Raw genomic sequence first — 26228 nt, forward strand, 5'->3', positions numbered from 1 at the left:
ACCAATTTCCATATTAATTATTCTGCCCCTTCCCTTTATTAACTTACTTTCCTGGTCCTCCTTTTTCTGTTATTGCTTTCAGTTCATGCTTTTCTTTTCTTTTCTCCCTTCCCTGTCACTTACTTTATCTTCAGTGTATGTGCTAATCTCAAGTCTCTGCTTACAGAAGCTGAACACCTTGACACCACAGGACCTGGTCGCCTATTTACAGTCTGACAGCAATGTGAACAGCACTTTGTGGTCAATAATGCTGTCCCACTACACAAATATCAACAACTTGGGTCGAGTGATGGATCTCCTCAGTCTGAAAATGGTAAAAGTATTCCACGATTTGACTTCAGATACAAATGCGTCCATAACGCTAGGGCAAGTGGCATAAACATTGGATTGTATCTTGTTGGGGTGGCAGAGTCTTGCCATTTTGTGCAGTCCTGATGGCTAATGTCAGGAGGGGTGTCGGCCTCCAGAGGGTACTCTATAAAGGCTCCTCAGAGAGGAACAATCTGTCCTCTGGTCTGGACTGTATAAGCCCAAGTAAAGGACTGGTGGGAAGGTGACAATGTTCATTCATGACCATTTACCAGCGAGTCATAATAATAGTCAAAGCTGCACAAAAAGAAAATTGGCAAAGTCATCATACTAACTGAAACTACGTTGTGTCTGGGATACCACGATTACAATCATTGGGTGCTCCCTTACACCTGAAGAATTGTCATGGGAAGGAAAGTGGGCTTCACAAATATCCTTAAACTTACAATAAACCTAAACATTGATCTAACATGCAAAAGTGCATTGTGTTCTTACCAATTTGATGATGGCATCTTTTTAGTGGCACCTCCCTATAATAGGTAGCTGGGAAAAGTTCAAAATAGGTTTCCTTTGCTAACGCTAATTTGGGCCATACATCAGTGCCGCAATTCCCTGACGCTGATCTGATGTGCCAATCGGCATTCAATACCGCCATCGATGATCAGTGATATGTTGTCAGTTTGGAGAAACACAGCATGTTAAAATTCCTTGACTCACTGATCCCAACCATCTTTTGGTCGGAATAGGTGAGTCAGGGAATCCAACATGTTGCATTTCTCAGATTCCCCGAGCCAGCCGTCGGCAGAATGGGGAATTGCAGCTATCAGTCACAGATGTATGGGCTCATTGCCTAATTTACCAAGCGCCAAAAAGCTTAGCTTTGCCCCGGTAGCTAGCGTCATTATTAGATGGCATTAGATGGCTTTAGCAATTGTAATCCATCAGCTAAACAAGCACAATTTTTTATGGCAAAGAATTGGAAGGAGCGCATCACACTTATGCATTCTGCAACGAACCCAGAAGTAAAGTTATAGTGCTAGCAATCGTTTTATTTGTTTTCTCTTCGCAGGGATGGGATTGGACCACAAGTTATTGCAAGAAAGTATTGACACATTGCCCAGATAATTTGTTATTGCTGCAATTTGCAGCAGTAAGAAATTATACCTATTGGGGAAGAAATGCAGGGCATGATAAATGATAAATATGACCCCCATATAATTCAATAAAGGTATTAGGAACATAAACAACTTATCAACTGTGTACTAAGGGCCTAATCCAGCATTGTACGCTATTGCTGCCGCAGCTGCGATTTTGCATTATCAGGATGTATGTAAATATCACATGACCCCTGGAGTCATCGCAGCTGTACGCAACTGCGTACACAAACGCAGCATCCTGACGCAGATCCAGCAAACATTGACTACCCGAGTGAGTCTATGGTCACTCAGAATGGCCGACGTAATTGAGACGCCGGAGCCATGTTCTGTGCACACGGGATCGCTGATGCTGGATTTGATCCGCCCCTGATACGGTCAAGACACAGCTGCGTTTTTGTCCGGGACTCCACTTTGCCTCCCGCAAACACTCCCTGCCTGTCAAATGCAGTGTGACTAAAGTCTCGCAGCGTGCGACTACGGTAATGTAACATGATGCATGCGCAGTGCTACTCAGACGCATACGCAGCGGCAAAAAAAATCGCTCGATTTGCGAAAACATCGGCATTGTGTACAAATTAGATGAATTAGGCCCTAAATGTTTTGATCCCGCAATCTGTTGTTTAACATTTAATAACATGAATATTAGACATGGCTTATATTCTCATGGAACTTTCTCTTCTACGCAGGTGGATATGTCTGCCGCTGTCTACGATGCAGTGTGGCTGACCTTTGTGTCAAATTCTGGATCACTGGACGAATCTGAAATGGAAAAATGGTTAAATACGAGATTTAATAGCTATATAAAATTCATAACACTGAAGCAGCTGAATGTCACAGGGATCATCGATGCAAGCTGCCTCTTCTATAAAACCATGTAAGGCTTCTTCAGTACTTTCTATGATTCCATTAAATAAGTCTCCAGCTTCTTCATAATCCATAGCTGCCAGCAGCTAAATACTTTACGACTGGGAAGATGCATAACTAAATAAATGGCAGCTGGCAGATACAGCGACAGCGCCAGAAACTGTTCTGTTTTCCACACTGTAATGTGTGGGAGCACTTGACCTGATTCAGACCCAGCCACAAGTGCTGAGCGCTCGCAACCGGGTCGATGTTTGCCCACTGGGCATGCGCACAACGGAGCCGGCTCCGACGTTCGCATGCGCGAGACTCGGCTAGCGACGGGCACTCCGTCGCTCCGGGTCTTGCACCAAAAGGGGGCGGCTGTCGATTTTGATCGACAGCTCGCACCGTTTTGGAGGCGTGGGGGTGGCTTCACAAACGGAGGCGTTCCCATGCGAATGCGTTTGTGGGCGGCCCCACTGACATCACCAGTGATGTCAGTGGGAGAGCTTCCGGCTCTATTAGAGCCAAAAGCTCTCTGGGGCTTGCAGCCACGAGACCCTACCACAAGGGTCTCGTCGCAAGCACGATGGTCGCGATGGGGTTGACCATTGCGACCATCAACCTGGCCGCTCGCAATAGCTGTGGGTGGTCACCCACAGCTATGCGAGGGGCCAGGAGGCCACTCCCAAAAAAAGAAATGCCCTGATTGAGAGCGAGCGCTCTTTCAGAGCGTCCGTCTCTGAATCAGGCCCACTGTTCCAGGCTAAACACTGCTCATTTAATGCAACATGTGACATCATTAGGGACTTGCCCCTAAAAGACCTTACTAGTAGATCTATGTTACCTGTGATCTAATATAAGCTAATATTGCCAGTGGTGGATTTACAACTAGGCACATGATGCATGAGCCTAGAGGCGACACTTGCTGAGTGCGGCACAGCATGCCCTCTGCATCAGAGCCCCGGTAGACTGCTGGCCTGATGGTGCCAGACCAGTGGCCGGGTGATTCCTTTTTCTTTTTTTTCTTATCGCAACTCAATTTTTTGCAGCCAGTTGGGGGAAGGGGGTTTGTGGCTGTGAATTTGGGAGGCATTTGGACCGAACCAAACACAATCGGCAGTAACGGTGATGTGAAGGGGACGGGATGACTAATGAGCAGGACGGCCAGCCAATAATGCTATGCCTAGGTGCAGCCTGGCTTCTATATCTGCTCCTAAATATTGCACATTCTAATGAATCTAGTATGCAGGGGTGAATCTATAATGGGTGTGCCCCTTGGACCCAGGGGCCCGTGTGCACCGCACACCCTGCACCCATATTAGCTAATACTCACCTTTTCGAGGTCCCGCGTTGGGTGTCTCAGCCCTGCACAAACCGCTGGAAAATTGCCATTTTCCCGGCGACCTGCACATTAGCATTAGACTCTGGGCACAGACTAGTTCCCAGAGTCAACTGCTGCCGGCCGCCGGGGAGAGAGGAGGGGTCCCCGGACGAGAAATGCACACGGGTCCCCTCCTCTCTTAATACGCCCCTGCTAATATGCATACCTACTTTGCTTTCCTGAGTGCACATCAGTAGAGCGACTACTTGCCACAGTTCTTAGTAGGGGCAGTTTTACAAGCAAATAGGTTCAAGTCACAAACAATGTAAATTGAAAAAACTTTCAAACATAGTTGTTACAACATAGAACTCACGTTGGATAGAGGAGAAATCCAAGGGGGAAGGGGATCATTGGATAGCGAGGGCCCGGGGGGCAGATGTTCCCATCTAACACCCAGCCACAAGATTTAGCCATGCAAAAGTACCAAATGAAAAAACATGTTCAGTTTTTTTTCCCTTAACCCGCATAGTTCACCCTTACAAGTGACCTGCGTTCTACTGCATTATGTGCTGTCACATAATGTGCAAGTTGTGACTTACTCCATTCTCACATTCTTATTTTGCAGAGTAAAAACCTTATCCTTACATTATGATAATTACACTCCCAGCACTCAGCAAGAGATTTACAGTGTCTTCAAGGAATACCTTCAGGCAGGTGAGTAAACAAGGTCACACACAGTGCATTGGTCTAATGCTTCTGCAGATATTACAGTGTACAGTATGGGGATAATATGTCTTATATACAAACAACAGGCTGCATACTATAATCTGGGTAATATCCTGCAATGGAATACTATACTCTTTGCCAATATCTGTTTTAGGGATACAATATTTAGCTCTGCTATTTGAATTTTGCAAGCAACTTTTTTTTAGGGATTAAGGCTCTCTAGCTCGACTGGTGGAATGTCTGTCTTGCACAAGTGCAGGGACAGCTTGAAGGAGTCCTCTGTCCCTCCACTCCCCTCACAGCTCTCACTGGCTGCCTGGCTCCCAGGCAGGGCCGCCGAAAGCCGAGCTGGGCCCAGGTGATAGGGGGCGTGGCCTAATCGCGGGAGGCCCCTTTAGAATAAAAAAAAGAACAAAAGTCAATTTGCATGCTGGGGAGGGGGGCACTGTGTGCCCCTCAGCCCGGCGCACAGCCAATGGGGGGCGCGATCAGCATGATTGCTCCCCCCATAGGCATAGGAGACTGCTCCGGCTGCTGCTTTAGAAGCCACGAGCAGTCTCCCAGTGCAGCCCAGCACACAGCAACGTGTGCTGGGCTGCTGTGATGTAAGAGGAAGGGGAAGCGGTGCCGGACCCGGGCCCCTGCAGCAAGCCCGGGCCCGGGTAATTAGTACCCACTCCCCCCCCTCTCAGCGCCCCCACTCCCAGGCACAAAGCCACTCATGTGACTCCTGCGCTGCATTGATGCACAGGATTGTTCCCACCTGTCAGTGCCTGAGTCAAGCCCCCACACATTGCTAGGGGATCAAGTGGGGCAGAGATGAGAGAGACAGGTGGGGAGGTGGGCAGAGAAGAGAGAAAGAGAAAGAGACACACATACAGATGGATAGATGGGGGAGGGGAGCAGAGATGAGAAAGACAAATAGACAAACAGGGGAGGGGAACAACAGGAGAAACAGAGATGATAGAGAAATGGAAAGGGAACAAAGCTGAGAGACGGAGGGGGAAAGAGATGAGAGAGACATACAGGGGAGACAGAGGAAAAACAAAACCCATCAGCGCTGCCAGTGGGACTGGGGGAAGGGAGGGCAGATTGCATACCCTGAGCCCATTTAGCATTGTTCCCTCTCCGAAGTCCCACCTTGGTGCTGAGCAAATCACTGGACAAAAATGGCATGGGCGCCATTTTCCCTGAGATTAGCGCATGCGAGGTACAGAAATCACCAGGATTCCCGGAGACTCACATGCACAGTAGACTCTTGGGGGGTAGATTTACTAAGGCTTCTAAAAGTGAAAAGTGGTGATGTTACCCATAGCAACCAATCAGATTCTTTCTGTAATTTTCTAGGAAGCAACAGAGAAATGATATACATGATCTGATTGGTTGATATGGGTAACATCACCACTTTTAATTTTTAGAAGCTTTAGTAAATTTACCCCTGGCACAGTGGCAGAGTCTACTCCCATCTGCACCACAGAGAGAGAAGGGGGTCTGCACGGAGGCTGCACATGGACAATCTCTTAATTCGCCTCCTGAGTGCTGGGCACAATAATCTAGCGACATGGCAAATAACGGGTCCAAACTATTATTTGTAGAGTATGACTCTTAAGATCACCTATTTTAGTCTCCCTATTTATGTCTAAATGTGTTTATAAATTAAAAACATTTATTAACAAACTATGTATTTTTAATTATTATTGCTGTTGTATGCACTTTTTATTTACATATTTGCAAATGTATTTATGTGTTTCTAAAAGGATTTAAAATTTATGTATTATGGATTCATTACTATTATTAACTTTTTTTAAAGGGATTATTTTAATTACGTACAGTATAAGGCCATTCAGTTATCATGTAGAATTTATTTGCATATTTCTAAATGCTATTTTTACCTAATTTAAATCTATTCTTGTCTATAGATATATAATTTGACTTCCAATTCTACTCTCCTAGCAGGACAGAGGGATAAATAACTTTTTGTATTTTTTTTGGGTACTGTAGGTCCCTCACCCAGATGCTACACAGCTGGTAACAATGCTTGGCTCGTTTACTACTTGCAAAATTATCTGCAATTCAGCAGCGCTGAAGATCTGTACTCTTTTACAAGCGATGAAACACTGGTAACTTCCAAACATTTGCTGTTACTGCACCATTGCTAAAAATTAATTTCATTTTAAATAATTTACGGCGATAGTCTTTTTTAACCGAGGTCCTATAAGATTGCCTTGTAGACATCATTTGTAATTTTTCCTCCTGACGTCAACACGCAAAGATTTAGCTTTGATGTTACACGCAAAAAGACCATGTAAACTTGTCCATGAGAAAAACAGTCTCCACTTAAGTCAGCTCCAGCCACATTAAGGGATATATTTAATAAAGTGCAGGTTTTTAGAAATGGAGGTTTGCCCATAGCAACAAATCAGATTCTAGCTATTATCATCTAGAAGGTGCTAGATAAATGTTAAGTAGAATCTGATTGGTTGCTATGGGCAACATCTCCACTTCTAAAATCCCGCACTTTAGTAAGTATACCCTAAAGCTGGCCACACACTAGACCAACTTTCATCCAACCAGCCAACTAGTTGATTGGTTGGAATGAAAATCTGGTAAGGTATGGGAGTAACTGATGATCAGCAATTTGCTCCTAAATGGCAGAAAACAGATTAAAATGGTCGTCAGACAAGTTTGTTAAATGTTTGATCTAAACAAGCGCTCGGATGTCTGTTTTTTCATTGACTTGCTTCACTAAAATCATTGCTGCTCGGCTCCCTTTGGTCATACGGTACATTAATGTGTCATACACCTAAACCATCCTCGATAAATGCTGTACAGAATAGAGAAAACTGCATCAAAATCTGTCCAGTGGTGCTCGAGGCTAGCTCGAACAGTCAGACACCTACCAGAGACTTTATTTTGTACTATGTTTAGATGTAACTTACAGCTGGTAGCTGGGGGGACAATAACACTAGTTGTATGCTTTAATAATAACAATAATAATACTTATATACAGTCAGGTGCATAAATATTGTGACATTGACAGAATTTTCATATTTTGGCCTCTATTCACCACAACAATGGCTTTGAAATTAAACAAACAAGATGTGCTTTAACTGCAGGCTTTAAGATTGAATTTGAGGGTAATAACATCCAAATCAGGTGAACGGTGTAGGAATTACAACGGTTTCTATATGTGCCTCCCACTTTTTAAGGGGCCAAAAGTTATGGGACTATCAACTCAAAAGCTATTTCATGGACAGGTGTGGGCTATTCCCTCGTTATTTCATTATCAATTAAGCAGGTAAAAGGTCTGGAGTTGATTCTAGGTGTGACATTTGCATTTGGAATCAGTTGCTGTCGACTCTCAATATGAGATCCAAAGAGCTGTCACTATCAGTGAAGCAAGCCATCATTAGGCTGAAAAATCAAAACAAACCCATCAGAGAGATAGCAAAAACATTAGGTGTGGCCAAATCAACTGTTTGGAACATTCTTAAAAAGAAAGAACGCACCGGAGAGCTCAGCAACACCAAAAGACCCATAAGACCACGGAAAACAACTGTGGTGGATGACAGAAGAATTATTTCCCTGGTGAAGAAAAACCCCTTCAGTTGACCAAATCAAGAACACTCTCCAGGAGGTAGATGTATATGTGTCAAAGTCAACAATCAAGAGAAGACTTCACAAGAGTGAATATAGAGGGTTCACCACAAGATCTAAACCATTGGTGAGCCACAAAAACAGGAAGACCAGATTAGAGTTTGCCAAACAACATCTAAAAAAGCTATTACAGTTCTGGAACAACATCCTATGGACAGATGAGACAAAGATCAACTTGTACCAGAGTGATGGGAAGAGAAGAGTATGGAGAAGGAAAGGAACTTCTCATGATCCAAAACATACCACCTCATCAGTGAAGCATGGTGGTGGTAGTGTCATGGCGTGGGCATGTATGGCTGCCAATGGAACTGGTTCCCTTGTATTTATTGATATGTGACTGCTGACAAAAGCAGCAGAATGAATTCTGAAGTGTTTCGGACAATATTATATGCTCATATTCAGTCAAATGCTTCTGAACTCATTGGATGGCGCTTCACAGTGCAGATGGACAATGACCCGAAGCATACTGAAAAAGCAACCAAAGAGTTTTTTAAGGCTAAAAAGTGGAATGTTATGCAATGGCCAAGTCAATCCCCTGACCTGAATCCGATTGAGCATGCATTTCACTTGATGAAGACAAAACTGAAGGGAAAATGCCCCAAGAACAAGCAGGAACTAAAGACATTTGCAGAAGAGGCCTGGAAGAGCATAACCAGGGATGAAACCCAGCGTCTGGTGATGTCTATGCATTCCAGACTTCAGGCTGTAATTGCCTGCAAAGGATTTGCAACAAAGTATTAAAAAGTGAAAGTTAGATTTAGGATTGTTTAGTTTGTCCCATTACTTTTGGCCCCTTAAAAAGTGGGAGGCACATATAGAAACCGTTGTAATTCCTACACCGTTCACCTGATTTGGATGTAATTACCCTCAAATTAAATCTGAAAGTCTGCAGTTAAAGCACATCTTGTTTGTTTCATTTCAAAGCCATTGTGGTGGTGAATAGAGGGCAAAATATGAAAATTCTGTCAATGTCCCAATATTTATGCACCTGACTGTATATATATAGATATTTATCTATATCTATAGATAGATAGATAGATAGATAGATAGATAGATATATAAATATATATAGAAAATATGATGTCACAAGTCTACACACTCTAACATTGGCAAGAACAGGTGCTGGATTAAATGCATTCAAAAAATTCATAGTCCAAAAATAGACAATCCGCACTTCATAACAGTATGCAAAAAAAATAATTTCTTTATATCCAATATATATATTTCATTTTCCATTTGCCATCAGATCAAGCAATCGAAAAGTGCCTTAGTGCAAAAAAGTGCACACTTAGGGGCATATTCAATAGGCTGCGAGAATAGCAAAAAACCTGCATCTGCGAGGTTTTTCCTGCAGCTGCGGGTTTTTTGCTATTCTATTAGGTGCGTGTTTTTAGTTAAAACATGCGTCGGGAGGTTTTTTTTTACGTACCTCCTGAGCAAGCGTGATTATTCCTAAAATCGATGATTTTAGGTAAAATCACCGAGACTTGCTCTGACACCCCCGCGGCACCCCCCCTGAGAACTAATTAAGCAATTGGAAGTATCCAATTAGCTTAATTAGTCCTTAATTGCTTACCTCCTGCAGCGCAGTCTTCTTCATCCAGCGTCGGGAGCCAGCTCTTCTGCAGCAGTGGTGAGTATGTCAGTGTGTGTGGTGTATGTAAGTGTGTATGAGTGTGTGTGTGTGTATATGTGTGTGTCCCACTGTCAGTGTGCCCCCGCAGTGTTTGTGTGGCCCCCCGGAATGGGCACTGGGAGAACTACGTCTCCCAGCAGCCCTTGCCCCTCCCACCAGCCCCTGGAGCCTCCCAGGAGCCCCTGTGACTCCCAGCAGCCCCCTCTCCAGTAAGAAGAGATAGGGGAGGCCACCGGAAGCCGCGGAGACCACTGGAGACCCCCGGCAAGGTAAGTGATTTATTTTTTTTAAGTAAATTACACGCCGCGGGGTTTTCACAACTGAAAACTCAGCGACCAGTGTTTTTGGAATTGAATACCACAGGTATCGAGAGCGCGCATACCCGCAGTATTTCTAAATTGGGCACGAGGGACGCAAGGTTTTTACCTCGCTAAACCTCGCGCCCAATTGTATATGCCCTTTAGAGAGTCAGAGTAATTATTGTCAGATAATAATCATGATGAGAGGATCTGTGGCAGAGGTCCGGCAGCAAAACACCCGACAGCCATTTCGGTGCTCACCTCTCGGTGCTTCTTCCAGGGGCAGCGTTATATTACTGAATCCAGTTGGGATTCAAATACCCGTCCAGTCACTTGTCACCTCCACTCCCAATTAACACACACCAATCCCCGTGCACTCACCTGAAAACAATAGCCACCAAAGTCCGGCATCGTCTCTTCCTCACACACGGTTTCTCCGGCTCACCTCTAAGTCAGGTTAGGGGGTCCCTCTCCTGGGTAGAGGACTCCTTCCTTTCACACACAGCAGCTGGGAAACAGTACGCCAGACTGGATTCGGGTACAAGCTGGTCGGCGCCAGTCTTTATTGTACAATGTCAGAAATAACATAAAGAAAACAAACATAAATCCTAGCCCTGTCGGGGCACTAACTTCACAAGTGACTTCCCTCACTACAAGAACCTGGCAGGGCCTAATGCCCTCGCCAGCAACAAAGGCACAGCACAGCACTTATAAATAGGTTTTCAAGTGTCTCTGAGCAAACTCCCTGCCTGCTCTCCCAGGTGAGACACTCAGCCCTAAACACACTAGGCTTATATTGGCCACTCTCAGGTGGAAACCCTAACAAGCCTGTTACCAGGCTGCAAGGCCCAAAACCTGGAGTGGCCGTGGGTGGAGCCCTCCCTCTCCTCTCACCCACAACCCCCAGGTCCCAAACCGGCTTTTCAAAAAGCCGAGACTCAAGCCTGCTACACTGCAGACTTTCTCCAGGGGGTTTAGAACACATAAGACAGGAATCTGGGACAAATGTACCTGCCACAGACCACTTTACCAGTGATCCTATCACATATCCCCCCCCTTTGTTTCGACCTGTGGGGCGGAACAACTGAAGCCCCCAAACAATGAACGCATGACAACGCGTCTGCATTGGCCAGCTGGCTTCCTGGCCTGTGTTCCACTGCAAATTTAAAAGTTTGTAACACCAAGAATCATCTCGTAATTCTCGCATTACTGTCCTTATTTTCGGACATCCACTTCAAAGGGGCATGGTCAGTGATCAATTTGAACTTTCTTCCAACCAAGTAGTACCTGAGAGCCTCTAACGCCCACTTTATGGCCAACGCCTCCTTCTCCACTGTGGCATAGTTTCTCTCATGTACATTCAACTTTCTGCTAAGATAGAAAATAGGGTGTTCCTCACCCTCCTTGTTCTGGGACAGGACCGCTCCTATACCTACTTCTGATGCATCGGTTTGTACTATGAATTCCCTTTCAAAATTAGGAGTCATCAGGACTGGTTGGGAACACAACGCTACTTTCAACTCCTGAAAAGCTTTCTCTGCCTCAGGACTCCATTCTACCATGACTTTTTGTTTGCCTTTGGTCAGGTCAGTCAGTGGGACTGCCATGGTGGCAAAGTTGGGTATAAACCTCCTGTAGTACCCCTTAATTCCCAAGAAGGCTCTCACCTGCTTCTTATTCAGAGGCCGTGGCCAGTTTTGTATGGCATCAACTTTATTGAGCTGAGGCTTTATCAGGCCTCTGCCAATGGTGTATCCCAGATATTTTACTTCCTCCATGCCTAGACAACACTTTTTTGGGTTGGCTGTCAAACCTGCCTTATAGATGGAGTCCAACACTGCTTGTACCCTGGGTAAGTGAGACTGCCAATCAGGACTATGAATGACCACGTCATCCAGATAAGCAGCCGCATACCGTCTATGGGGCCTTAGAATCTTGTCAATCATTCTTTGGAAGGTAGCAGGTGCCCCATGTAGCCCGAAGGGCAACATCTTGTACTGAAACAAGCCCTCTGGCGCTGAAAAAGCTGTCTTTTGTTTGGCGCTCTCGGTTAACGGTACTTGCCAATACCCTTTGGTTAGGTCAAGAGTGGTTAAATACCTTGCCGTCCCTAGTCTCTCAATCAGTTCATCCACTCTTGGCATCGGGTAGGCATCGAATTTTGAAACACTGTTCAACTTTCGGAAGTCATTGCAGAAACGCACACTCCCGTCGGGCTTTGGAATCAACACAATGGGGCTTGACCATTCACTATGTGATTCTTCAATAACCCCTAACTCTAGCATATTTTTAATTTCTTTCGACACCGATTCTCTTTGTGCTTCTGGTAACCTATAGGGCTTTAGATTAACTTTTACCCCTGGGTCAGTGATGATGTCATGTTTAATGACCGAGGTTTTCCCAGGTACGGCAGAGAACAGCACCCTATTTCTGATCAGAAACTCCTTGACCTCTTGTTGTTGAATTGCCGACAGGGTTTTTGCCACTGTCACTTCGGGAACTAAGGGCCCTGGATTTACTGGAGGGGCTCGGACGGCCGACAGTACCGTTCTATCTTTCCAGGGCTTTAACAGATTTATATGGTATATCTGTTCCGGCTTTCTTTTCCCCGGCTGGTAAACTTTGTAATTGACCTGCCCCACTCTTTCTAAGATTTCAAAGGGCCCTTGCCATTTAGCCAAAATTTTATTTTCCACAGTGGGAACCAACACTAACACTCTGTCCCCAGGAGCAAAGCTGCGTAACCGAGCATTGCGGTTGTATACCCTCTGCTGTGCCTGTTGAGCCTGTTCCAGGTGCTCTCTCACTATCGGCACTACCGCAGCAATTCTCTCCTGCATTTGAGAAACATACTCAATCACCGTTTTGTAAGGACTAGACTGCCCCTTCCATGTCTCTTTGGCAATGTCTAGTAACCACCTTGGGTGTCTCCCATACAACAAGTCGAAGGGTGAAAACCCGATGGAGGACTGGGGAACTTCTCTTATGGCCAACAATAAATACGGCAATAAGTAATCCCAATCCCTACCATCCTTGTCGACCACTTTCCTAAGCATGTGTTTTAACGTCTTGTTAAACCTCTCGACCAGCCCATCGGTTTGGGGGTGATAAACCGAAGTTCTTAACTGTTCGATTTTGAACAGGCGGCATAACTCTTTCATGACTTTTGACATAAACGGTGTACCCTGGTCAGTTAGTATACCCAGCCTGCTAAAGACATGAGCAGTATCACATTGCATAGGTTCAGTTGTAAGTGAACAATTAGCGGCAATATGGCCGAAGCCACCACATCGGAAACACTGAGTCATATTAATGTCTAGTCGTTTATGGGGCAAGAACCTTCCTGGCCTGGCAGGCCTGTCTCCAGGTTCTGCACCCTCAGTCTTAGGTACATTCCACCGCCCAGCACCCTTCTCCCCTGGAACAGTCTTACCAGTGTCTGTGGGAGTTCGCCGATGCGCCATCGGGGCTCGGTGGGGCATACCCATCAGCTCTTCAGCCGCCACGTACCTCTCCACCAGCTCGACCAACTGGTCTGCGGACTTAGGGTCTGCATGGCTCACCCACTTGCGCAGAGTCACAGGTAATGATCACAGGTACCGGTCCATCACGACCCTTTCCACGATCTGTGGTCCCGTCAGCATCTCGGGCTGTAGCCATTTTGAGGACAGATGGACGAGGTCATGCATCTGTGAACGTGGAGGCTTGTCCATATGGAACTCCCAGCGGTGGACCCGTTGGGGACGAACAAAGGTGGTGACTCCCAAGCGAGTTAGGATCTCCTGTTTTAGTTTTTTATAGTCCTTGGCATCAGCCAGGCATAAGTCGAAATAGGCCTTTTGTGACTCCCCAGACAGAAAAGGTGCCACCAGACTTGCCCACTGCTCCTTGGGCCAACTTTCCCTTTCGGCCGTTCTTTCAAATGCGGTGAGGTAGGCCTCCACATCATCGCCCGAAGTCATCTTTTGGAGGAAGTGACTGGCTCGTATGGAGTGAGTGGTGGTGGGAGGACCAGTAGTAACATCTCTGGCCCGGGCGACCAGGTGCTGTACCACCTCTTTTATGGCCTGGCTGTTTTCCGCTAATGCCTGGCTGTTTTCCGCTAAGGCCTGGCGGGTTTCCCCGATGGCGACCTGTTGTTGCCTCTGGGCTGTCTCCAAGGCCAACAGTTGCACCCTGGTGGATTCCTGCTGAGCCCAGGTAGATTCCTGCTGAAGTTTGTTCGTCTCCTGCTGAGCTCTGGTAGATTCCTGCTGAAGTTTGTTTGTCTCCTGCTGAGCTGCTGTAGCTTGGAGCAAGGCCTTAATAATGTCCTCCATTTTGTCCTGGGGTGTAGGTTGGAAGCTGAACCTTGCCTCTCTGAGCATTGGCTGACGCCTCCTCTATGGGACTCCAAGGACACAGTGTTATTTCCACACTCACAAATTGGGTGTCTGTCCCTTTAATTTTTTAACGGAAAGTTTTCCTCTCGCTGCAACTTCAGTGTGTGTGGGTGCCCGCATTCTCCACCATATTGTGACACAGTTAGGTTAGGGGGGTCCCTCTCCTGGGTAGAGGACTCCTTCCTTTCACACACAGCAGCTGGGAAACAGTACGCCAGACTGGATTCGGGTACAAGCTGGTCGGCGCCAGTCTTTATTGTACAATGTCAGAAATAACATAAAGAAAACAAACATAAATCCTAGCCCTGTCGGGGCACTAACTTCACAAGTGACTTCCCTCACTACCAGAACCTGGCAGGACCTAATGCCCTCGCCAGCAACAAAGGCACAGCACAGCACTTACAAATAGGTTTTCAAGTGTCTCTGAGCAAACTCCCTGCCTGCTCTCCCAGTTGAGACACTCAGCCCTAAACACACTAGGCTTATATTGGCCACTCTCAGGTGGAAACCCTAAGCCTGTTACCAGGCTGCAAGGCCCAAAACCTGGAGTGGCCGTGGGTGGAGCCCTCCCTGTCCTCTCACCCACAACCCCCAGGTCCCAAACCAGCTTTTCAAAAAGCCGAGACTCAAGCCTGCTACACTGCAGACTTTCTCCTGGGGGTTTAGAACACATAAGACAGGAATCTGGGACAAATGTACCTGCCACAGACCACTTTACCAGTGATCCTATCACAATATATATACAGTATATATATATACAGTATATATATATATATATATATATACAGTATATATATATATATATATATATATATATAACGTTATTTACAAAGATACATTAACCAGAGTAATATCAATGCATTTCAAAAACTGGTGTCTAAAGGAAGCTTTCTAGATTTAATTCTTCATTCAAGCCTATAGGGGAAACTGATTGGAGATCATAAATCCATCTACTTTCACGTTGTAATAGTCATTTGTTGCGGTCACCCCCTCATTTAAATGGTGGAATATAATCAATTGGCATAACCATAAAATCCAAGGGACTATGGACCTCATTCAGACCCGCTCGCAAGCGCTGAGCACTCGCAAGCGGGTCGATGTTTAGGCCCTGCGCACACGCAGCGGCTGCACTGCGCGTGCACAAGCCCCGGAGCGAGAGAGAAATTCTCTCGCTCCGGAGCTCACTACAAAAGGGGCGGCTGTCGATGTTGATCGACAGCTTGCCCCGTTTTGTAGGCGTGGCAGCGGGGTGGTTTCACAAACGGAGGCGTTCCTTAATGAACGCCTGCCGTTTTGTGGGCGGCCGCACTGACATCAGCAGTGATGTCAGTGGGGAGCTTCCTGCTCGATCAGAGCAGGAAGCTCCCTGGGGCTTGCGGTTGCCGAGACCCAACCTTAGGGTCTCGTCGCAAGCCTCAATGGTCGCGATGGTCTTGACCATGGCGTCCATCAACCTGGTTGGTCGCTAAAGCTGTGGGTGGTAACCCACAGCTTAGCTAGCGACCAGGAGGCCGCACTTCAAAACCCAAGCGGCCGCCCTCATTCAGAGCGACCGCTCGCATTTTGCGACCGCCTCTGAATGAGGGCCTATGTCCCATCTCTACAAAAAGCTTTGCAACAGGTGGAGTATTCCCATTCACTTTTATAAATGCTTTTTTTATTGAGGAACGGTGAAGTGCCATCCTTTCCTTCAGCATACGAATGGTTTTGCCGATATATATTCGTTCACAAGGACATTGCTCTCACAAGTCAAGCGATATTTAATCTTATAGGATTTCTTGGTCCTTGGGTCCAGAAAGTGGTCACCCGTTAGTAAAAACCTACAATTAATGCAGCCAGAGCATCGAAATACACCACACTTCAAGGATAGCCAATTTGTTTGGCCTTTGTTTCTCACATCCGAATATGTAATAATGTCCTTTATGTTATAAATATATACAGATTTTACCTTTACAAATAAAAATAGCTGTGCCTATTTGTACCAAACACTCTGGAGTGGTGTGCTTATTTTTATGTGCAACAAAACAGAAATAAATCCTAGCCTGTCTAGAGATAGATAGATAGATAGATAGATAGATAGATAGATAGATAGATAGATAGATAGATAGATAGAGCCACAAGTCATACACAAACGGTTAAGCTTCTTGTGACAATTTTTTACTAGCCATTGAATTATTGTTTTATTTTCTCCTCAATAGCTACAAATATTTTCGGTGAACACTGAAACTTTGAATTTCATAGCAAAGTTAAACCTTAGAGAAGACCTGAAGATATATTATGCACAGTTACTAGCTCTACAGAATCCTGATTTTCCGATTGAGCTGTAAGTATTTTTCACAGACGTAGCTTTAGTTCAGGTCTATACTAACTTGTTATCTAATATATACAAGAGGGCAGATTAAGTCAGTGATTAATAATTTTTTCTATGTATCAAAGACTGTCACCGGTGGTACAGTAGCTTCCCCATGCTTTGCTATCACCTTTTAAACAAGTGACGACACTGTTCTCCGATCCCTATCACCATATTAAGATGGTGATAGTGAAAGACGGTGATGGAACAAATGATTTATTAATGTAATAAAGAGGGTTTTTTACTTTGTTAAATATATAAAAAAAATATATATATACATTACCGTTTTAGCTTTCTATTTTTATTTTCTATTTTTACAGAATCTTTTTTTTCCAGTCCATATTGATAAATGGGCCCCTTAACCTGTAAAGGGATTTGCTACTTTTGGACTAATTATGATCCCAAACATGACCCTTCTGTTCAGCAAATGAGCACTCCTTCTCATCCACTAGGGCCCCCTCCCACTAAGTAGCCGTAGGTGCTGGAGGACTAATGGGGAGATTTATTCAACGAGTCTGAATATATACAGTATATAAAAAAGATTAGGTGCTATTGGTGTGGAATAAATCAGAAATAGCAGCCTGTGAAATAATAAAAAAAGCTTCACCTTACTTGAATTCTCGAAACATTATGTATGATACAAAGGTGCTTTTCCTGGTTACAAGATCACATTAATTTAAGTCAGATAAAATGTAAAAAATACAAAAACATGACATACTGTTGCATAGCCTGTATAGATTAAATCACACGCAAACACCAGTGTGACTGCTTTCTATTTAATAGTGTGTGTCGGAGAGAAATCCCTTTGGGTTTCAAGAGGAATAGAAAATTTGCCACGCTCCCTTAGAAATCTCTTTACACAAAAACATCTAATCCACTATCAGGAAAGGAGAAGTCCAAGTTTGCTGACCATATGTATGTGCCGAGCTCATATGAAAGGTTTTAATTGTGAGATTTCCTAAGGGAGCTGGGCAACTTTCTACTCCTCTTCAAACATAAAGGGATTTTTCTCCTACAAACAGGGCCGGTGCTAGGGTGTTGGACGCCCCCCTGCAAACTAGAAATCTATACCCTCTTATTTTTTATAAAGGGACAGTGAGCGCAGCAAAAACAGGGGTGTGGCCTCACAAGGAAAGGGCGTGGTCGCACGATAGTACCCACAATTCAAATTACGCCACACAGTAGCACAATCTTATTCAAATTACACAGCACATAGTGCCCTTGATTCACATTACATCACATAATAGTGTCCCTTATTCACATTGTGACACACAGTAGTGCCTCTTATTCACATAATGTCCATAGTAGTGCCCCTTATACACATAATTCCCACAGTAGTGCCCCTTATACACATAATGCCACACAGTAGTGCCCCTTATACATAATGTCTACAGAAGTGCCCCTTATACACAATGCCCACTGTAGTGCCCCTTATACACATGATGCCCACAGTTGTAGTGCCTCTTACACATAATGCCCACAGAAGTAGTGCCCCTTATACATAATGTCCATAGTAGTAGTGCCCCTTATACAATGCCCACAGTAGTAGTGCCCCTTATACAATGCCCACAGTAGTAGTGCCCCTTATGCAATTCCCACAGCAGTGCCCCTTACACAATGCCCACAGTAGTAGTGCCCCTTACACATAGTATCCATAATTAATAGTGCCCCTTATACAATGCCCACAGTAGTAGCATTCCTACACAATGCCCATAGTAGTACCCCCTACACAATTATTACAGTAGTAGTGCCCCTTACATATAATGCCCACAGTAGTAGTGCCCCTTATACAATGCCCACAGTAGTAGTGCTCCTTAGGCATTATGCCACACAGACACATAACACTGTACTTACCTTAAGCCCTGCTCCTGACCCTTCTCTCCCTACATCCACTGCAGGAACCAGCCTCTGGCTGCAGGGAAGGAGCCGCCGGGTCTCCGCTGGTAACAAAATCTCAGCAGGCACCCGGAAAATGGAGAAAACGGCAATGGTGCCTCTTTAGCCTGGCACCTCCTTGCTGCCTACCGCATTGCCCCGACCCTGCCTACACACATTATGAAATAGAAACATTGATATTTGTGATTTAATGTATACAGGCTATGCTATTTCATATTTTTGTATTTTTTTACATTCTCTCACTCACATTCATGTGGATTTGTAACCAGGAAAAGCACCTTTGTGGAGAATCATACTGTACTGTACATCAATGTTTTGAGGAAACCTTTGAAAGAGGATACGTGGAGGAGTTACCTTTAGCAAACAATCAGATTCTATAAAATGATAGCTAGAATCTGATTGGTTGCTTTGGGCAACACCCCCTTTGACTTTTTACAACATTTGATAAATCTCCCCACAATAAAGCTCTTTGATAGGGCTTCCAGCTCTATTGAAGAGTTAAGGACGACATGTCATGCACTCATTTGCCCTAAAGCATCGTTTACACAACCTGTGGTGTTATATCATGTCTCACTTTAGATTTATATTCCTTATGAGACTTTAAGGTCTATGGGGTCTATCTACTAAGCCTTGTAGTGTTAAATTTTTAAACACAACTTGTAAAATGACAGTTAGGAGCTGATTGGTCTTTCCAAAGCTTGGTACATAGACCACTATGTACTAAGCCTTGGACAGAGATAAAGGCCCTCATTCAGAGCCACTCGCTAGCGGCAGTACGCTCGTTCCGAGCGATGTTCGCACATCTGCGCATGCGTACGGATCGTTATACGCATGCGCGAACCAGTCAGTGCGGCCGAAATTCATGTGCTCGCAATATAGCGAATGCCTGCTATTTTGAGTGACAGAATGAGGCGTATGTGGGTGGTAACAGGGGAAGGTGCTTGAAAATGGGGAGTGGAGATCCGAACGCAGGCGTGCTTAAAGGTCAAAACGGGCGTTTTATGGGTGTGCATAATTAATACAGCAGCGTCATTGACCACGTCACTGGGTTATTTTATAGCCAGAACTGCTCGCAAGATTGTGGTAGCAAAAACCAACCACAAGAATAGCGAGCAGTTCATACGCTGGTCGATGTACTCGATTAATCTAATAAATAGCGGACATGACGTATGGTGCGAGCGGCCAGGGGGCGTTTTTAACAAATAAACGAGCGTATGTTTTGCTCGCTCGTTTAGACTTAGAGGTGTGAACAGACTGCAATTTGCGAACGGATCATTTGAATAGCCACCCCTTGTTTTTGAACGAACGACCGCAAATTGCGAACGGCTCTGAATCAGGCCCAAAGTGCCAACCAAGCAGCTCCTGTCACTATAGAGCCTGTGTTTAAAAAAATAAGTTAGGAGCTGATTGGTTGGTACTTCATCTCCATCTACTCTCTCTCCAAGGCTTAGTACATAGACCCCTTACACACAAATGACAGTATTTTTTTTTTCCAAGTACTGTACCTATTTTTATGAAAAATTTTACCAATGTGGTTTAAATTCTTAAAAGGACGTTTATATTTCACAGTTTAGGTGACAGAAACAAGGTTGGAAACTATATAATAAAATCTATGCCCTTTTCCTAATATAATGAATAGCCTATTGTGGCCTATTACAGTTATATTTATAACAATGTTGCTTTAATTCTCTGCAGAATTCCTCAAAATATTCTCTGCTACGCTATTAGTTACGTAAACATAAACATAGCTGGGAGTCAGGCTGCGGCTATCCTGGATCTATTGCAAAATTGCAACAGTGCAAGCACACCCCTGGATGCAGATGTAAGTTTGTTTTTTATTACTATTTATTTCATTTTATGTAGGCTACACACTTAAGCAACCCAGCGGCCATTCCACCGGCCCCGTAGACTGAGCGGCAGATTTTGTAAGCTATACGCACTTGCCAATCGGCCACTCGAAATGTCTAGTCAGACATCACAACTGGACGGGCATTTAAAGTGGCCCACTCAGTTGTGATGTCAGTGTCTGCGGTTCCTGCAGTAAGGGTCAGTTGCCCGTAGAAACCGGCAGATGCGCACAATATATCTGCAAGATAGATTGCATCTGCCGTGCTACACAGCCGACACACTATATATGTGACCAAAGTAATTCATAGATATATCGTGTGTACACACGAACCGATGCATTGTTCCTCCATTGTACGAACTATATATCGCATTGTGTGCACCCAGCATTAAGCTGGGTACACATTGATAGATATATTGGCCGTTCCATTGAACAGGCGATATAGCAATAGTGCATCGCCGTGTGTGTACGATGCATATATCCGTGAATGACATCGTACACATACATATTCTATCTGCTGTGCAGCACAGCAGATGACTGATATATCTGAAAGATATATCAGTCATCTCATGATGGGTACGGGCGACCGGGTGATCGCTCGTACATATGCTGCAGGGACCCGGCGGTCACTGACAGCTCAACTGGGTGGGCGATTTAAATGACAAGCCCGGCACAAGGCTTAGTACATCTCTTCCAAAGTCCATTAGGTGTCCTGCCCCGTACTTGTAATTAAAGCATTTATTGGAATACATAGGAAAGACAGAGAAACACAAACACCTGTATTAAGTATTTGCCCAAAGCAACCAATCAACTGCTGTCATTTATTTAGCAGTCTTTGAAAGGAGAGTTAGAAGCTGATCAGTTGCTATTGGCAACTACTCCACTTTATCAATCTCCAAGGCTTGCCACATTCCCCCCCGCAACAACCACCAAGGCTTGATACATCTCCACCATAATGTCTATTTTACAGGTGCTGTCTGGGCTTCTCTCCTCTATGACAAACATATCATCTGAGTTTATTACATCACTTGGGTCTCTCGCCGTTGGGCTGCCAACGTCCATGATATTGCAAAGCATCAGCGGGATTGTTTTGCAGGAGAGTCTGCCCATCTTGGCGGCTGTTGATGGCTGGAGCAGCACACAGGCATCTGTCATAGTCGCAAAAATAATGGAAAGTGGTTTTCAGGTAACACTGATAGATCGATTTACAGACAATAGTTGAAGGTGACAGTTCAAATGTCTGGAATAATGTACTGTATGTGTGGGGTTCTTGTAGGTGAATATGGACAATTTGCATAAGCTAGGCAACCTGATTGTTGGTGTACAGACTTCTGCAATGGATCAGCTCACAGCGACAAACATTGAGGAACTGGCTTCTAGCAGAAGCTTTACTACTTACATGGAACAAGCCCCTTTCGTACTGCAGCAGAGCTTTATCCAGAAGGTAATATTCTACCACCTGCCTGGTAATACTGGCAAATTCCTCCTCTATTATAACTCATCATACAATAGTAGTGGTGGTGGTGGTGGTAGTAGTAGTAGTAGTAGTAGTAGTAGTAGTAATAGTAAAGGTAGTAGCAGTAGTGGTAGTAGCGGTGGTGGTATTAATAGTAATAGTAGTAGTAGTAGTGGTGGTAGTAACAGTAGTGGTAGTAGCAGTGGTTGTAGTAGTAGTGGTGGTGGTAGTAGTAGTAGCAATGGAGGAAGTGGTGGTAGTAGTAGTAGTGGTGGTTGTAGTAGTAGTGGTGGTAGCAGTAGTAGTAATAATAGTAGTGGTGGGGGTGGTAGTAGTCGTAGCGGTTGTGGTGGTGGTGGTAGTAGTAATGGTGGTGGTGGTAGGTAGTGGTAGTAGTAGTGGTGCTGGTGTTGCTGGTAGTAGTAGTGGTGGTAGCAGTAGTAGTAATAGTAGTAGTGGTGGTGGTGGTAGTAGTAGCAATGGAGGTAGTGGTGGTAGTAGTAGTAGTGGTGGTAGCAGTAATAGTAATAATAGTGGTGGTGGTAGTAGTAGTAGCAGGAGTAGTAGTAGCAGTAGTGGTGGTAGTAGTAGTAGTGGTAGTAGTAATGCTGGTGGTAAGTAGTGGTGGTAGTAATAATAGTGGTGGTGGTGGTGGTGGTAGTAGTAATAGTTGTAGTGGTGGTGGTAGTAGTAGTGGTGGTAATAGTAATGGTGGTGGTAGGTAGTGGTGGTGGTAGTAGTAGTGGTGGTAGCAGTAGTAGTAATAGTAATAGTAGTAGTGGTGGTGGTGTTGGTAGTAGTAGTGGTGGTAGTGGTAGTAGTTGTGGTAGTAGCAGTAGTGGTGGTAGTAGTAGAAGTAGTGATGGTAGTAGAAGTAGTAGTAATAGTAGTAGTAGTAGTGGTGGTGGTGGTAGTAGTAGCAGTAGTAGTGTTCATGCTTCGTTTTATTAAAACTTGCAACAAGCATAATAATAATAAATACATAAAATGTAAATAAATAATTACATAAAATCAAAGACTTAATTAAAAAGTACATAATATTACTTCATATTATACCTTTTCCTAACCTAATACACACACTTAACTACCCTACTACCTATATACAATCCTCCACCTGCAAGGGAAAACTAAGCAAGGATTTAGAAACCACCTCAAGTATAAGGAACCTATTTAAATCATACATAAAACCCTAACCTATATTACCCATCACCACCAACACCTACAGGTAGATGTATGCAAACCTTTCCATAAAAGAAAACAAAAATACTTCAAACAACCATTTACAAGGGAGTGAAAATATAGAAAAGAAAACCCAAAGCTGGAATTGAGAGAGATTGTCTGCCACCCACTCAAGGGGGTTTCAACTGGCCCCACCGATGAGACCAGCTGACAGCATCCAACCCCTCCCTATCCAGATCCATCATCCTTCTCACCTCTTGAAGAATCAAATCCACCACATTCTTATAGGGGAGGACCTTTTTCCTTATGGACACCTGACACCGTGCGCTCCACGTGTGAAATCTAATTGCTAAACTAACTAAATAAATCATGATTAAATTAAATCCACTGTATCTTCTGACTACCCTATAAACCCACTCAGGGTAACTAAGCCCCGAAAGGCACGGAATACCAATGGTTTTTGACACCTGCTCATAAATCTTTACATTAAAGGGACACTCAAGCAGAAAGTGGTCCATCGTCTCCACCACCCCTGGACATTCCTCCCATGGACAACCACGATCATTGGCACTCTTCCACCTGACATTCTCCCCAACATAAAGTCTTCCAAGCAATGTCTCTAAACTTCTGCAGTATCCTCTGTGAATTTAACAGAGCTAACCCGGCCAAAGCGACATCACTCGGACAGTCCCTTAGTGACAGCTGGTCATGGATGTGAGTCTGCAAAATTCTTCTCTCCAACTCCCTTCTAGAGAAGTTTTTTACTTCACCCACCAGCACTCCAAAACGCTTCATTACCTTCAAACTCTGGATGATGTAGATCGGGAGGTAACCACACCGAATCTGAAAGCTTTTAACTTGGCTACCCTCTAGCCACAACCTGAGGAAGGGGAACATCCAGAATCTAAATCCCTCTACCCACCGAGGGGAAGCATCTAAAATCAAACTCCCAAGATTAAATTTTAAAAAGGCTGTTAAAAAAAACCAACATGGTTTACCATATTTAAACCCCCCGTCTTTCCATCCAGTAGTGGTGGTGGTGCTAGTAGTAGTAGCATTAGTAGTAGTAGCAGTAGCAGTAATAGTAGTGGTAGCAGTAGTAGTAGATAGTAGTAGCAGTAGTAGTAGCAATAGTAGTAGTAGCAGTAGTAGTAGTAGCAGTAGTAGAAGAACAGTAGTAGTAGTAGCAGTGGTGGTAGTAGTAGTAGCAGTAGTAGTGGTCGTGGCGGTAGTAGCAGTAGTAGTTGCAGTGGTGGATGTTGCAGTGGTAGTAGTGGTGGTGGTAGTAGTAATAGTGGTAGTAGTATTAGTGGTAGTGGTGGAGGTAGTGGTAGTAGTAGTAGTAGTAGTAGGCGGTTCAAATCCCGACAGCAGCATCTCGGCAGCACTGAAAATCCTGATCGTCCCCCGGTAAGTATTCTCTAACCTATTCTACCTCCTAACCCTAACCCTCCCTTAGGGGTGCCTAACCCTAACCTCCCCCCTAAGTGCCTAACCCTAATCCCCCCTCTAAGTGCCTAAACCTAACCCCCCCTTCCCCGCCTCCTAAACCTAAATCCCCCAGCGGGATGCCTAACACTAACCTCCCCAGGGGGTGCCTAACCCTCACCCTCCCTTCCCCTAGCCTAAACCTAACCTCCTGGGGGGGTGCCTAACCCTAAGTCCCCCCTGGGAACCCTAAACCTAATGTGGCTGTCCGCGCCCCTCGCCCGGCTTACCTTCGATCGTTAAGCCGGGTGTCGGGCTCCCGGCGTAGGGAAAATGACAGGCGTCGGGATTTCGATGCCTGTCATTTAACCCTTGCCGGGATCATACAGTCGGGAAGCCGGCGGTCGTGATTCCGTCCATCGGCTTCCCGACTGTTTCCCATTGCTGAGCATGTCAAAATTTCCACTGAGTAGATACTTAAATATGAAGACTTTCTCCATATTTGATGTCACATAACCTGCATCTACCTTCACACCTTTTGTCTAATATGGCAGCACCCACTTAATTGCATAGTCAGATCACATTCACTATTTTCCTATGGTACGTTATCACTTTAACACTGGTACAGCTTTTATACCTTTCGCTAAGCATCACTCTTCAGCAGTCAAACATCCACTATTGCCTATTTAAGGACTTCTAAGTTCCATAAATATTTGCATTCATTGTTTGTTTGGGTTTTATTGCATATAAAGGTATATTTCACAGAACAGTACTGTATGTCACTCATTGCTGCTGTCTCCTATCTGTTAGGTCATTCAGTACAGATTAGGCAAGAGCATCTTCCAGGCTGTACCAGCCAGTCTGGCCAGTGAGATCCCAGCATCAGATTTACTAAGCTCCAGTATTAATGTCAACCAAATAATGAACATGCAATGGACAATCAGCCAGGTACGTCACAGCCATGAAACATACTGTGATTCTAATGTTCTGTACTTATAATCCCAAATGTCATTTTAATGTTGTGTTTCCCCTCAGGCTCAGGTGTTGTTCAAGAGAGTAATCATCGAACTCACCGACTACTCTGGGTAAGTAACCTACTGTACTGTATACCCATCATTTCTTACTGGTCTAAAGTTTGACACTGTGTTTTCCGTTAACCAACATTTCATTCTCTCCTAGGCTGTCTGTCTCTATGCTACAAGGATTTACGTGTGGAGCTGCAAATATCCTAAGTGACAGTCAGTATCAGAACATCATTAAATCCATGAATGGCAAGTCACTGACCTTAGATAGTAGCCAGGTAAGTGACTCTAAATACCCAACCATCTTATTTTTACATTGTACATAGCAATACAGTTATATTTACTGTACATAATATTTTCCCCTAGCTGAGCTGCATGGCCAAGCGACTCAAACCCAGTGATTTCTCCAGCTATCCCAGTGATGTTTTGCTCTACTTCAGGTAAGAGTCCTACAATTGGTTACCACAGACTGCAAGTAGTGGGCTTCACACATTCATTGATATAAACATATCCCAACACTGTCTTTTCATGAGATGTATTTCTAGATTGTTTCGGCAAAGATTGTGACTAGAGACGTGTGGTTTGCTGTTCCTGAAATAGGAACACACCCGAATTTAGGGGTTCCCTTCCAAGTCGAATCGAGTCCTAGTTCGGAATCAATTTGGGGTTCCGAGTCGAACCGAGTCCTGGTTTGGTTCTGTAGTCAGTTTGGAACTCA

The 26228-nt window shown here is 44.6% G+C and overlaps 1 protein-coding gene across 1 annotated transcript in view; it reads left to right on the forward strand.

Annotated features, from left to right (window-relative positions):
* The window catches only part of LOC148505498 (otoancorin-like), an 80336-nt gene that overhangs the window by 20110 nt on the left and 33998 nt on the right, over positions 1-26228 (forward strand). Inside the window, exons 4-15 of the mRNA XM_088448118.1 lie at positions 167-313; positions 2153-2340; positions 4259-4347; positions 6361-6479; positions 16532-16656; positions 20275-20401; positions 21396-21611; positions 21702-21869; positions 25299-25436; positions 25524-25573; positions 25668-25788; positions 25877-25950. Coding sequence (XP_088304244.1) covers positions 167-313; positions 2153-2340; positions 4259-4347; positions 6361-6479; positions 16532-16656; positions 20275-20401; positions 21396-21611; positions 21702-21869; positions 25299-25436; positions 25524-25573; positions 25668-25788; positions 25877-25950 — 1562 coding nt within the window. The remainder of the gene's footprint in view (positions 1-166; positions 314-2152; positions 2341-4258; positions 4348-6360; positions 6480-16531; positions 16657-20274; positions 20402-21395; positions 21612-21701; positions 21870-25298; positions 25437-25523; positions 25574-25667; positions 25789-25876; positions 25951-26228) is intronic.

Source organism: Taudactylus pleione, unplaced genomic scaffold (genome assembly GCF_031769625.1).
Source record: "Taudactylus pleione unplaced genomic scaffold, aTauple2 ptg000451l, whole genome shotgun sequence".
Classification (NCBI taxonomy): domain Eukaryota; kingdom Metazoa; phylum Chordata; class Amphibia; order Anura; family Myobatrachidae; genus Taudactylus; species Taudactylus pleione.